Source organism: Eretmochelys imbricata, chromosome 3 (assembly GCF_965152235.1).
Source record: "Eretmochelys imbricata isolate rEreImb1 chromosome 3, rEreImb1.hap1, whole genome shotgun sequence".
NCBI classification, from domain to species: Eukaryota; Metazoa; Chordata; order Testudines; family Cheloniidae; genus Eretmochelys; species Eretmochelys imbricata.
Genome location: NC_135574.1, coordinates 85,043,322 through 85,057,959, shown reverse-complemented (window position 1 = coordinate 85,057,959; position 14,638 = coordinate 85,043,322). Strand labels below are relative to the sequence as shown.

Genomic DNA, 14,638 nt, shown 5'->3' with positions numbered 1-14,638 from the left:
TATGCTTCTTCAATAGCATATGCAAAATGCTATTGAAGAAGGGGGGGAGGGATAGCTCAGTGGTTTGAGCATTGGCCTGCTAAACCCAGGGTTGTGAGTTCAATCCTTGAGGGGGCCATTGAGGGATCTGGGGCAAAAATTGGGGATTGGTCCTGCTTTGAGCAGGGGATTGGACTAGATAACCTCCTGAGGTCCCTTCCAACCCAAATATTCTATGATTCTATGAATATTTTTGTAATCTCCGACAAGAGAGAATTGTATAACAGTATAGCTGCTAACTGGACATATCTCCAACATTTACTTCCAAAGTCAAAGGGAGTTGTGGGTGCCAAGCATCTCTGAAAATCAGGCCATTTATTTTATTTAAGTGCTTGTATAATGATTTAGGTGCCTAAATATAGGCACCTAGCTCTGAAACTTTTGGCCTAAATTTATAAATGTCATACTGTACATAAAAACACCGCATTAGGATAGATCAGGGGTCAGCAACCTGCAGCACGCGTGCCGATTTTTAGTTGCACTCTGCTGCCAACCAGGCTGCTGGTCCCACTCAGCCCGCTGCCAGCCTGAATGGACGGAACCCTGGGCAGGCAGCGGGCTGAGCGGGGCCGGTGTCCAGGCCCCCGGCTGACAGGGGCCGGTGGACGGAACCCCAGACTGGCAGCAGGCCGAGCAGCTCAACGCACTGCTGGTCTGGGGTTCCATCTGCTGCCCGCGCTGCCGGTCTGGGGTTCTGTCCGCCGGCCCCTGCCAGCCAGGATCCCCGCCGCCAGCCTGCTGCAGGCCCGGGGTTCCATCCATCCAGGCCGGCAGCGGGATGAGCAGGCCAGCGGCCGGGACCACAGACTGGCAGCGCGGGTGGCAGACAGAACCCCAGACCGGCAGCGCGCTGAGCTGCTCAGCCTGCTGCCAGTCTGGGCTTCCGTTCACCTGCCCCTGCCAGCCGAGGTCCCGGCCACCAGCCCCGCTCAACCCACTGCCGGCCTGGGGTTCGGTCGGGGGGGCCCTGTAAATGTAAAATTTATTACTAGTACACGATACCTTAAATTAATGAAGACTTGGCACGCCACTTCTCAAAGGTTGCCGACCCCTGGATAGATTCATCCCTGATGTTATTGAATTTGGCCCCCTGTTGATTTTATTCACAATACCTTGTCGCTGTGTGATATCTGGTTCTGTATGCTATTGTATATTTTAGAATCATAAAACACCCACTTGGAATTCCTTAACAACTTTTAAAACTTTTTATAGAAAAAACATTCAAAAGAATGTGATCAAAACAGCAGACTAACCAGCTTAGAAATCAGCTTAGGCACACTTCTTTGCTAGTTGTTGCAGCAGAGTTCTATCTCCAGATTAATTAAATACAGGTGCAGGAATCTTTATCACAACAATGTATAGACTATTCCCAGTTTTTTTTAATTAATAGGAAAACAGCTACTAACATGGATTCCACCATAGCCTATGTGCATTATTGTGAGCTATTTAACATTTTAGTTGCTGGCTAAAATATAATTCTCTTTGAAGAAACAACCTCTTGAACAATCTTGAGATCAGTGCAGGTTGTTACATGAGCCTAGGAACTCAGCTGTTCTGTGAGTCCTGTTATACTAAAGTTCTGCTTGCTTTCTGTTGTTTTGTTCTGAGCACATCTCCTGATGCCACACAGTCAATCGTTAAGTTGCAGTTCTGCTATACAATGAGTACATAAAAACAACATTGTGGGATTCTTTTTTGCCCAACTTACTTCCAGGTGAAATCTTTGCAGTTTACAAATAAATGATTGCCAGACTTGCAAAACTCAACCCAGAATCTAAGTTGTTTTGGGTTCGTTCTAGCCCCCAGTCACCCAAAATCAGGTTTCTGAAGTAGGAATTTATGTAACAATTCTGATGGTGATAGGGGCATGTGTAGACCCCATCTCCATCTCCCACGATCTTATTAGCTATGTTATGTTAACAGATTTAAAATATAGTAAAAAATTTACTTTAGTCAGTAAGCTAAGCAGATAGGATTCTGAATACACAGTGGAACCCAATCTGTTGAGTATGAAGGTTCCATTTTTGACAGTGATGATTTTCAGAGGAGAATCACACGTTAGGAACTTTAATGAAAGAATGACAATGTACACCACCTGCCCCTTAATTTCTGCAGGTTGTTTTTGATCACTGCTTTGATTTTTAGTTGTGGTAGATCAATCTGATGCTTGGGGATTTTTAAATAACTGCTTATACTTACAAATTTTTCTCCAAAAAGTTAATGCACTTTCTGTACTATAGTGATCAAAATGTCCTCACAGTATCAGTGACATTTATTTTATTTTATTCCACTCAAAGCTGCTATGATTGTCAAGGTAGCAACAAAAATATATTGTGAATAGATGCCTTTGAGAACAAAATAAACACAACTTGATTAAGCAAGCGTGGCTTGTACCAGTATATTAATGAGGAAAAAGGGCAAGGGAAGTTTCCAGAATGAACATCTTATTTCTTAGTGTGAAATGTGAAAAATCTCCCTAAGGGGAAGTGCATAATGTGCTTCTCTCTTCTTGTCTTTCTTTCAGTCACAAGATCAAAATCAACATTTAGCTAAGCACTGTCGGTCAGGTATCTTTGCAGTTGTGATGCTTTAAGCATCACATATTTAAGGGATTAATTGTACCTTGCTTAATATTTAATGTGATATACTTTTCTAGTGGCTGTCTTTCTCTTCTAAGCCGTTCCGGTGGTCTTCCAGTATATCATTTTGGCACACATTATCTTTTGTTTTTTATGTTCTCAAGGCAATGTGATGTATGGCCCACACTGTTGAAGTGGAGCCCTTTATTATATTGTCAAAAATTACACTTTACCTGGCACTACTGACATTGTACTGACTAGCTGGAAACAGAATATACTAATGCTTTATGCAATGATTCAGCAGTTTAATTATGTCATGGTGCCTGAAATTGGGCCTGCTCTTCCCTAGAAACACAATATCAGCTTGTACAGTAACTCCTCACTTAACGTCCTCCTAGTTAACGTTGTTTTGTTGTTACGTCGCAGATCTATTAGAGAACATGCTTGTTTAAACTTGTGCAATGCTCCCTTATAACGTTGTTTGGCAGCTGCCTGCTTTGTCCACTGCTTGCAGAAAGAGCAGCCCATTGGAGCTAGCTGTCGGGGGTTTGGAACCAGGGTGGGCCGGCAGCCCCCCATCAGCTCCTCTAAGTTTCCTGTGCGGCAGCCACCCAGCAGGGTACCAAGCGCCGGGCAGTTCAGGTGTCCCTCCCCACACTGCCATGTGCTGCTCCTGCCCTCTGTCTTTGAGCTGCTCCCGGGAGCCTCCTGCTTGCTGTGCAGGGGGTGGGGGAGAAGAGGGGTGCTGATGTCAGGGTGTTCCCCTCCCCCCACTCCTGTACCCCACCTCCACAGAGCAGGCGGGGGATACCATAGGGCTCAGGACTGAGGGAGCTTGCTGGTAGCAGCTTCTGTCTCAACTTGCTGATATACTTAAAAAGGCAGTGTACTTAGAGTGAGGTCAGCGTACTTAAAGGGGCAATACACATTTCTCTCTCACACACACGCTTGCACACACACACACATCATGTGTGTGTGTTTGTCTCTCTCTCTCTCTTGCGCGTGCACATACACATACGTTGTGTGTCTCTGTCTCACACACATGCACCCCCTGGCACTTTGGAAAGTGGAGGGAGTGGTGCGCTCCAGTGAGATAGCATGGAGTCATCATCACATTCAGTTTCCGCAGGGAATGTTTGCAGCCACTGCCATGCGTCTGTTGTGTCTCTTCCCTCCATTCATGCTGTCTTGTAGAGTAAGGCTACATTAACAACAATGTGTTAACCCCTGAGGGCTCAGCCGAGTGCTAGTTCATCATTTAGCAGCATGGCATTCCCTGGGAAATAGCCAACCCTCTGACTCCACCACCTCAACCAAGCTTCACAATCATCATTGCTATGTACAGTATTAAATTGTTTTTTTAAAACTTATACTGTGTATATAATGTCTTTTGACTTGTGAAAAAAATTTCCCTGGAACCTAATCGCCCCCATTGACATTAGTTCCTATGGGGAAATTGGATTCCCTTAACATTGTTTCGCTTAAAGCATTTTTCAGGAACATAACTACAACATTAAGTGAGGAGTTACTGTGGTAGTGGCAGTAGCAAGATGGGCACATGTGAACAGCTGCTTATGATTTCATTGGATGTCTGCTCTGAAAAATGAGCAGCCTTAACTTAAGTGGACAGCAATCGTCCATCATCCTCAACTGTGCTTGGCAAGTGTCCTTATTTGAATATTTACTTACTGTAGATAACATGTGAATATTATTTGTTATTTAACATTTATATTGTTGTAATGTAGAGGTTTAATCCAGATCGGGGCTACACTAGACAGTCCCTGTTCAAAGTTGCTTACATTTTACACAACTTTTTGAGTATGCCTATGTAATGACTACTACATTCATATGTCCACTGTGTTGGTGACAGACACCTCAGAGACACCAACTTCTGAGGTGCTTTTAACTTGGACAATGTCTGCTATGGCCAATTTGATATTTACAGCAAAAGTTTGCCCACTTTCCCTTAAATGTCCATTTAATTATAGTTGAAAGTTCATCTGTGTGTGCAAAGTGAGAGCAAGCATCATCTTTTTCATTTTGCCTAGATTTGCTGAAGAGACTGTGGTCTATATTTTTTGCAATAACCGTGTGCTAAAATTGATACTGTCCTTGCCAAATGCATTCTCTGTTAAGAGACTTTGAGAAAATCTTCTTTTAACTTCAGGGATATGGTGTTAGGAATTGATAAACTGATTGAGATTATGGCATGAGTTTTGTTCACTGTCTCTTCTAATTCTTGGAGAAAGTCGAACTTGATGTGACCTGTTGAGTTGCCAGCAGTTTTGAACTATATATTTAAACCTACTTCATGATAATGTTTGAATGAAAGTATCTAAAGTTATGCTTTGAAGGTTGCTGTTGCGTATCCCTCTATTTAAATAATTTCACATTTAAAATCTCGTTCATTTTTTTTGTAGCTATTAATACAATAGTAGAAAATCTTCCAAAATATGTGTATTCATGTTTAGGGAAGGCTAAGCCCTGCTTATTGTTGAATTGTACAACAATTGTTGTAATGTAATATGCACATTTTATATAGCTAATGTTTGGAATGGACAATTTGTTTGCTTTGAACAGTTACAGATTGCAAGAGATGCTTGTAAAGACTTTGTATTATCAGCCTAGGCTTAATCTGCACTAGAAAAGGTTTGTCTGTAAAGCTATGCTGTAGACACTCTGGCAAAAGATTGCTTTTGTTGGTATAGCTTATACCAGTTCCCCTAACAAAATTAGCTATACTGGCAAAAGCACATTTTGCTGGGATAACTGTTTCCACATGAGGGCTTTTGTTGGTATAAAAATGACAGTTAATAAAAATCACATTCATGATCAACAAAAAAAATTGTGTGGACCTGGCCCAAGACAAGGACTTCATAGGCTACCATTCAAGAAATCTAAATGTTCTTGACAGTGTTCTTGGGTTCCTGCTTGTACCTCACTGTAGAAATTGCTGACATTTTAATTATTTATAAGTGTTTTTAAAGGTAAAATTAAAGTAATTAATAATTAAAAGCAGATGAAGGGGTTTTGTGCAAAGGACAATATTAACTAATATTGCAGTGTATTTCTAGTGAGAACTCTCATGGATCTGTTCTTGGTCCTATGCTATTTAATATTTTTAGTGATGACCGGGAAGAAAACACAAAATCAACACTGATAAGGTTTGCAGATGGCACAGAGATTGGGGGAGTGGAATATTGTGAAGAGGACAGGTAACTGTCATAGAGTGATTTGGATGACTTGATAAACTAGGCTCAAGCAAACAGTTGGTGTTTCTTTACAGCCAAATGTAAAGTCATATATCTGGGAACAAAGAATGTAGGCCATACTTGCAGAATGGTGGACTGTATGCAATTGCACTGACTGCCATAGAACTCCCTGGCATAAGGTTGTGGTGTTGCAGGGGTTCTTGTCTCTACCATCCCCCTCTCTCACCCTCCCCAGTAACCACTTCCTTGGTCCCATAAGAGCCTGTCTGTCTGGGTTCTCTATGGCCTGGCCCTCTGCCAGGTTACTTAACTGGACACCATTGCATTAGGCTTGAATAAAGACTGGGAGTGGATGTGTCATTACACAAAGTAAAACTATTTCCCCATGTTTATTTCCCCCCCTACTGTTCCTCACACGTTCTTGTCAACTGCTGGAAGTGGCCCACCTTGATTATCACTACAAAAGGTGGTGGTTTGTTGTTTGGGTTTTTTTTTCTCTCCTGCTGGTAATAGCTCTCTTTACCTGATCACTCTTGTTACAGTGTGTATGTTAGCACTCATTGTTTCATGTCTTCTGTGTATATAAAATCTTCCCACTGTATTTTCCACTGCATGCATCCGATGAAGTGAGCTGTAGCTCACGAAAGCTTATGCTCAAATAAATGTGTTAGTCTTTAAGGTGCCACAAGTACTCCTTTTCTTTTTGCATCCCTTTCTAGTGTAAGAAAGATTCACCTGTAAGTTCAAATAAAAATACATACTCATAACTCTTCTGCCCCCTTGTGCTACTCTGAAGTTCTCTGCCTTCCGCCTGCAACCCCTAGGTCCTGCAGAGCTTCTTCCTATATTGTTTCTTTCCAGCAAGTCTCCCCTACTATAAGCTGCTCCCTATGGATATCTTCTAGCCTGTCTTTACTAGGCCCTTTCCAGAGAGCAGGAACTCCCCTTTTCTCCTCTCTCCTGGGTCTCCCCCCCTAGACTGTGTTCACAGGTCGGTGATCCTAAGGTCAGGCTTGACAAAGCCCTGGCTGGGATGATTTAACTGGGAATTGGTCCTGCTTCGAGCAGGGGGTTGGACTAGATGACCTTCTGGGGTCCCTTCCAACCCTGATATTCTATGATTCTATGATTCTATCCCCTCTCACTGATCCCCTGCAGACTTTTAAGTCTCCAGACAGCTATCCCCTAGCTGAGTGTGATGGTCACAGGCAAGGCTGTGCCTGGCTTGCCTTAAAAGGCTAGACAGCCTGTGACAGGGACTCTATCCTGGGAAACAGTGACTGAAAAATTCTTACGTGTCATAGTTGCTAATCAACTGAATATGTGCTTCTGGTGTGACACTGGCTAAAAGGGCTAATGTGATTGTAGGATACATAAACGGGGGACTGGTGAGTAGAACCAGGGAGGTTATATTGCCTCTGTATTCTGCACTGATGCAATTACTACTAGAATATTGTGTCCAATTTTGGTGAGCAGAATTCAAGAAGGATGTTGAAAAATTGGAGAGGGTTCAGAGAAGAGCCACGAGAATGATAAAAGGATTGGAAAACCTGCATTAATAGTGAAAGATCTAAGATGTTCCATCTGTGTAGCTTATCAAAGAGAAGGTTAAGGAATGATTTAATCACAGTCCATAAGTGTCTACAGGAAGAGTAGAAATTTGATAATAAGGAGATCTTAAGTCTAGCAGAAAAACGTATAACATGATCCAGTGACTGAAAGCTGAAGTTAGACAAATTCAGACTAGAAATAAGGTGCCAATTTTTAATAGTGAGGGTAATTAACCATTTGAGCAATTTACCCAGGGTTTTGATTGTCTTCCTCATAAGGTGTCAGTCAGTTGAATATTCTGCTTTTTATTTTTCAGAAACCAGCAAACATTCTGGTAATGGGAGAAGGTCCTGAAAGAGGAAGAGTGAAAATAGGTAAACCTTTCAATAACATATTCATTAGATATTCAATGAGTAATGAACTTTCTACGCAATGTGGTAGTTTAGAATAACATAACATTCTAAAATTCACTGTATTCTTAATAACAAGATTTTGTACACAACTCCTAATTAAACTGAATATTGGCCAAAAAGTATGTTTGAAGTTAAGAATTTAGCAAGGATTAGACATTTATATAGAAAATGAGGACATCTACACTTACACTAGATTGGATAAAAGTATAGATGAGGGCATGCTTCAGGGCATAAACCAAGTACTAACTATCAACAGTTAGGTAGAAATTTTCCTTGTGGCTGTGTTTATCAATAATTGCCCAACACAGGCTTCTTGCAACTTCTACCTACCATTCTGGTACTGGTGACTTTTGGAGACAGGTTACTGGACTAGAAAGGTAACTGGATAATTGGTCTGATATGGTATGGCAATTCTTATGTTCTTAAGTACTGGTTTTAAAAAACTGTTCACATTTTGGTTAATGCAATTACTGGAAATCCATTTTTGGTAAACGAAAAAAGTTCAATATTTAAGAATTGTGTCGCAACAGTGGAATTATTTTAACTAAGAATTAATATGGTATTTAACAATGCTACATTTCCTCAGACATCGTTAGCATATAAAATTTAAAGAGATGGTGCTCTTTTCATTTGAAGATTTCCCTATACAACAAAAAACTATTAGGCATCAAAGTGGAAACACAAAATCACTGTGGAAGCTATTAGTCACGTATCTAATTATACTATGCAGGTACTAGGCAATAATAAAGAGGATATAAAATTTGTTTTTAATGTAGCAAATGTATGCTATTTTTAGGTATTGGGTGGGAATGTTCAAATCAGTTAGGATAAAATAGTAACCCACCTGAACTTTTTCCCATTCCTTGACTCAACCTGAACTTTTTTGAAAATGTTTGACTAAGTTTTGTGTGTATATGCTTCTACAGTTCTTTGTATTGGTCACTCCTAGAAAGCGGAGAGCTGAACTGTTGTGAAAGAACCCATTTACTTGAGATTTTGTATGCAAAATTATATTAAAAACAGTTCAGATGAGGTTTGGGGTTGCATCCACTCTTTCAAGTGTTTATTCATACTTGACTGTCTGCTCTTTCCAATGTTCCTCCTCATTACTACAAAGCCAGTCCTATATAAAATAAACTTCTATCTCTATATTATCTTAGCATTCTTGATTTATACAACTTGATAACATTTGAAATTTATTGCCATCAGAGTGTGTATTAACAGGCATTCATTGGTGGATTCAGCAGAGAGGCCAGGATTTAGTGCCTGATCCTGCAAATATGTTAGGGCTTGTCTATACAAGATGTTCCTGTGCAGCAAGCCAGGGTGTGAATTTACAGCACACTAGCTTGCTGTGCAGTAATGTCCCATGTGGACATTGCTACAGCACACTGCAAGTCCTGTAGTATGCTTTGGCTTACTATGCTTTAAAAGTAGTAGTAGCCAAAGAGCACTCTGAGACTTTTAGCACACTGTGGCAGTGTCCATATGGGACATCGCTGCACAGCAAGTCAGGGTGTAAATCTACAGCACATTAGCTTGCTGTGCAGTAATGGTAGTTGAGGGAACTCTGTAATGTGCAGACTGAACTACTTTCTTACCCCTAGAGGTAATCCTTCCAAGTCAGGGTTGGGGTACATTAGAAGGATAGTACAGGGAAACAAGGGCACTGCCATTGTTTTCTCTCATTTTGTGGATACATTGGCATCAGTCACCAGGGCTACCCTGGCACTCCTGGCTCTGCTGCTGCTCTGCAGCAGCGAGCGAATGCCTTGGGGACATCTCATGGCAGCTGGCTCCACAGGCAGGTGCTGGCTTCAGGGGCTGTCGCTGGCTGGCGTTGGGCTCCTTCGGGGGGAAAAGACAAGAGCGTGTCGAGGTGCAGTTTGGAGCTATGCCGCCTGCCCTATCTGGGGAGCGCCTGGCCATGCAGAGGCGGCCCAGCTTGGGGAGTAGGGTAGAGGAGGCTTCCGGGGAGCTAGCCAGCACCCTGGTGCCCACAGCACAGAGAGCCAGGGCCCAAGCTGGGCAGGCCGCTCCCACCAGCTTCTGATCTGCCAGCTTCTGGCCGGAGGCAAGCCCCATAGTTTGAAAACCTCTGTGCTAAATGGAAGGCTGAAATCTGGGGGGGGGCACATGGCCCCTGAATGCCCCCACCGCCCCAGCGGCTTTGCACCCCGGGTGGTTGCCCTGCTCGCCCCGCCCTGATTATTGCCATGATATAATTGTTTTACTGTACTACAGTTCCATGAGGAAGCCACCTTTTAAATGTTACATAACGGTATCACTTAATTGAAGTCACCGGAGTTGGGCCCAGTATAATTTGAAGTAATTCAGTCAGATATCTAGTAACTATGATTTATAGTGTTCAATCATATTAGGTTACATTGTGTTCTAATAAACATCTTGCTTATCATGCTTATAAATATTGCTTGTCATTTTGTGACTTATGTATAGTCAAACAAATGTTTTAATATTTATTTTTCAGCTGACATGGGTTTTGCAAGATTGTTCAATTCACCTCTGAAACCTTTAGCAGATTTGGATCCAGTTGTGGTGACGTTCTGGTATAGAGCTCCAGAACTGTTACTTGGTGCCAGACATTACACAAAAGCAATTGGTAAGTTACTGTATAGGGAAGTGAAGTTGTTTATAGTTTCAGGATAACTGTATGTGTATTCCTTCTGTGGTGCATTCCAGAAGTGCTCATTCAGGTCTCCAGCTGTCACCTATCTCTGGGTGGCAATTATTGTCCCACTCCCCTCTGACTAGAATTAAAGACTGCACAGTCCCCTGCTACAGACTGTGATATCCCCAGCAAGCCAGTCTGCCTAACAGCAGTGCCCGTGCTTAGCTTAGGACAATAACTGTGTTTTTACCAGTGACAATACAGCTCTTCCAAGGTAAGCACATTTATATGTAGGGCAAAAGCATTATAGAAAAAACATTGAAAACAGTAAATGAACGTACACACTTACTAAATGTACCAGAAATCATCTATTTTCCACATGGGGAGTCTAATAGGCCAGTGTTCCTTCCAAGCCTTCAGCAAGGGGTGGGGCCTTTGTTTGGACAGAAGGTTCTGTCCATTTGCTGAATCAAAAGGAAGACCACCAGTTAGTTTCAACTCATCCTTTTGTACCAAAAGCCTCTCTTCGTCTCTGGAAAACACAGAGGGTGGAACTTTTCTGGAGTTGTTTACAGTCCCAGGGATAATCAGCCCCCAGTGTCTTTAGCTCCTGGAGGAGCTGTGATAACCTCCTCCCCCCATCATGGAGTAGAACACAGTTATACATAAACATTCAGAAATTTTGTACATTGGTCCCTGTATGTGGGGTTGCAATATCTGTCAGTTTACCTTTAAACTTCCTAAACAAGCAAGTAAACTGGAAGGCATAACAAAGTGCTGCAGAGCATGGTGAACAAAGAAGCTTTGTTTCAGGCAGAGGAATTCTTTGAGTGGCCTCTACACATTCCCACTCAAGGGTGTGCAGGTGGAGCAACTCTGGTAGTGGAATATTTCATAGCAGTGCCTGGTGGAGCATGCGTGTGCCCCCTGCTGTCCCTCTCCTCACGGTTCCTGAATATTCTGAGGGCCAGGTTATAAAAACGGTGTGGTGCTCCAGCTGCCTCAGTTCCTTCCCACTGCAGCAGCAGACAGACCAGGAGCCTCTCCAGGCTGCTCTGTCCCAGAGTCAACCTCTTTGAAGACTCAGTACATTAGATTTCTGAGTTAGTTAGGATTAGTGTTAGAAATTTAGCTTATTTTCCTTATAAAATTATTTCCATTATTAGTTTTTATTACTTGCCACACCTTGATGTGGACTTATGGATCCTATGATGAATCTGAAGGGGAAGAGGCCAGTATTTAAGTGGTGAACCTTTTGTCCCTGTTTTGGACGACCACATGAGATGTCTAGCTTGTTTGAGGGAAGGACATTCTTCTTCACTGTGTGCAAACTACAGCACTTTCATCACAAGAGCTGGCAGGAAGCATCAGAACCATCTCCAAGCCTTACTACTTCAGGAGGCAATTCCAGCGAAACCCTCTGGTTTCTTAAACACTGGTTTTGTGAGTACTGAGAGGCTGGAACAGTACCTTAGCCCTCAAGGAATAAAAAGTCCAAGATGCTGGCAAAGGTACTGTCTTCCACTTCTGGAGTGAAAGCAAAATCTTAGGTTCTGACGGATCCTAAGCCATTGGATCATAAGCCTAGAAATAGCAGAACTCTACAGGTGTCAGCCTGTGTTAGCATAGCCAGTCCTAAAAGAATGCCCCTTTGAATCCAGTGTCTCCACTTCTGGATAAGAGTGTGGCACGAGATACAGTTCCTGTTAGCAGAGCCAAGCAACGTTCTCGGTCTCTCTTGGTTCCCTCAAGGTCAGTTCCAAAAATACCTTGCGAACTGAGGCCAGAGGTTAAGGCCGTGACATAGAGCAAATCCCTAAAGAACAGTCATATCCTGGGGTACAAGCATATCGGTTTTGAATGTTAGCTCCAACTCCTAGGTGCTGTCAGCATCTATTGTAACATTAGTTGCCGAAGGTACATTGTTCAGATCTACACTTAGAATCAACTGAGAAAGTTTCATGTGTCCCTTCGTCCAGGGATCAGAGTGATAAGGGGAGTATAAGAAAAGTTTCAGGGCCACTTCCTTCTCCCTCTTCCCCAAAGGGGAAACGATCACCAACACTTTTTACTCCCTCCCCGTAGACTTCACCAGGGAAGATTGTTTCTCCCTTTTCAGTTTTAAGATTGCCACGGCCACTAATTTCCATTCTACTTATTGCCTCGGATCCAAGATTGGATTCACAATCTGACACCGAATCAGATTGTGACAATTAGGTTAATTTCTTCTTTGAGTGGTGGTTCCTATGTGTATTCCATGCGAGGTGTGCACAAGTTCTATTCACCTGAGACCAGAAGATTTTCATTAACAGTGTTCATTGGTCCGTGCTTACACCCTTCTCCTTGTGTTCTGAACTGAGGGCATAAGGGGTGGTGTAAACCAACCGCATCTCTAATTCCTTCTCTACTGCTTGTTCTAAGACAGAACTTCTCCAGTGTCCGTAGCTTCAGCTAGCACTCTTTGTTTTATTAGTTATAAATAGTTTCTTTTTTTCTGCCAAAGTTTTAGTGTTAGTTTTGGAGAACTTTTGAAGGTTTGAGGGTCCTCCTGCCACCCTCCCAACCCTAGCATGCCTAGGGTGCCTAGCGTGCCCAAGGACCCAGGCTTCAAGAACTGCATGGTCTTCCTCTGGGACTTCCTGGTTAGTGACAGCTACAACACTTGTTTGTATTGCCTCAGGGAAGCTCATACCTCACCCAGCTGTAACGTCTGCCAGACTTTCCCTCACTGAACTCGTCAGTCCCATGAGTTCAGACCCCAAACGTTCCTGATGATTGCTCAATGAGACCAGAGTCCGACCCCAGCCCATCAGACTCTCTGTGCATTGGGCAAATGCAACAGGAAGTGCCCTTTCAAGTACAGTTGTCTCCAGCTCTGGGACCACTGCCAGCAGAGTTAAGGACTCTAGAAGAAAATAGGGGAGACATGAAGAGGGTAAGAGTAAACACTCTCCCAAGGACAATGTGAAAAATCCCTTTCTAAGTCCTCTTCTAAGAAAGGGATTTCTTTCACAATTCACTCTGTCAGGTGAGACTCCGCACCGCAGTGCAGGTTTGTCAGAAGCTCAAAGAGAACACGATACTTGGTCCTTGGCATTGTCAGTCAAGAGTGCTCTGAGACCACTGTCCACTAAAAAAGTGGCATAAAGACCATCCTCTTCAGGGACGCTTCTCACAAGAGGCTGCTCAGGTGGTAGTATAGATAGGAACCATACACCTGGAAGTACTCTAGTTACTATACAAGATTAGTAGCCATTCTTTACAATCCCAGCTCCCAACATGTGAAAAGAAAGGGTATCAGAGCCAACACTACACAGATGTTCCTCAGTTCATATAGCTACAGGCCATACCTTTACCCCAGTAGGTACTATAAATGGGAATCTGATGAAGATTATTGGCGGTCTTGGGAGAGCCTTGAGCCAGATGGCTTTACTGGCCCTCAGCTACATAATTTGGGGATGTTGAACATACTTGTCTTACAGGGACCCACCCCTCCTGGAAATCAGTGGAAGCCTTATACATTGGATCCTTTGCTCCCGAATCCATCTCTATTATTATGGAGTATAGAGAGCATTCCCCAGTGGTTGTCCCATACGTTGTCAGAGGAAACAATGATGGGACCCACTGAATACCAGGATGCGTATCTGGAACCTGATAAGTTGTCTTCTGCTTTAGGAGTCCTTTCACCATCTTCCCCATAGCCTTGCCTTCAGAATATTCAGGAACAGTGGGAGGAGCAGGTGCAAGAACATTCCAGATGACACTGTTGTGAAATGTTCCACAGTCAGAGTTGCAACACTGGCACGTTCCATTGGTGTTAACGTGTAGCGTCCATCTTAAAGAACTCTAGGTACAGGTGAATAATCTTCATTTCTATCTGCAGAGAAATATTAGCAACATCATCAAATATATTCAAAGCTAATAGTTCAAAAATGCTGCTTTTCACCAGTTGAAATATATAAATAAAGATGTTAATATATTGTGTAAAAAATGCATAATGTAACTGTTCCTTTAAAGATCTTAATTTCGGAGAACAGCAAAACATAACTTGTCTTACAGCTTTATCTGTAAGTTTGAGGATGGAGTTTGAATGACTGCTGGCTGAGCTTCTTTTTAAAATCTAGTATTTCTTTAACAATTGATGTCATCAAGAAGATGTAACAAACCAAAACTCATGGTCTGTTCACTTATTTGTGATATGAACAAAACTGAAGT

General features: G+C 42.6%; 1 protein-coding gene across 1 annotated transcript in view; it reads left to right on the top strand.

Moving 5' to 3' along the window:
* Window positions 1-14,638, top strand: part of CDK19 (cyclin dependent kinase 19) — a 234,114-nt gene that overhangs the window by 177,307 nt on the left and 42,169 nt on the right. The window contains 2 exon segments of the mRNA XM_077812943.1: window positions 7,698-7,755; window positions 10,283-10,414. Of these exon segments, the coding sequence (XP_077669069.1) occupies window positions 7,698-7,755; window positions 10,283-10,414 (190 nt within the window).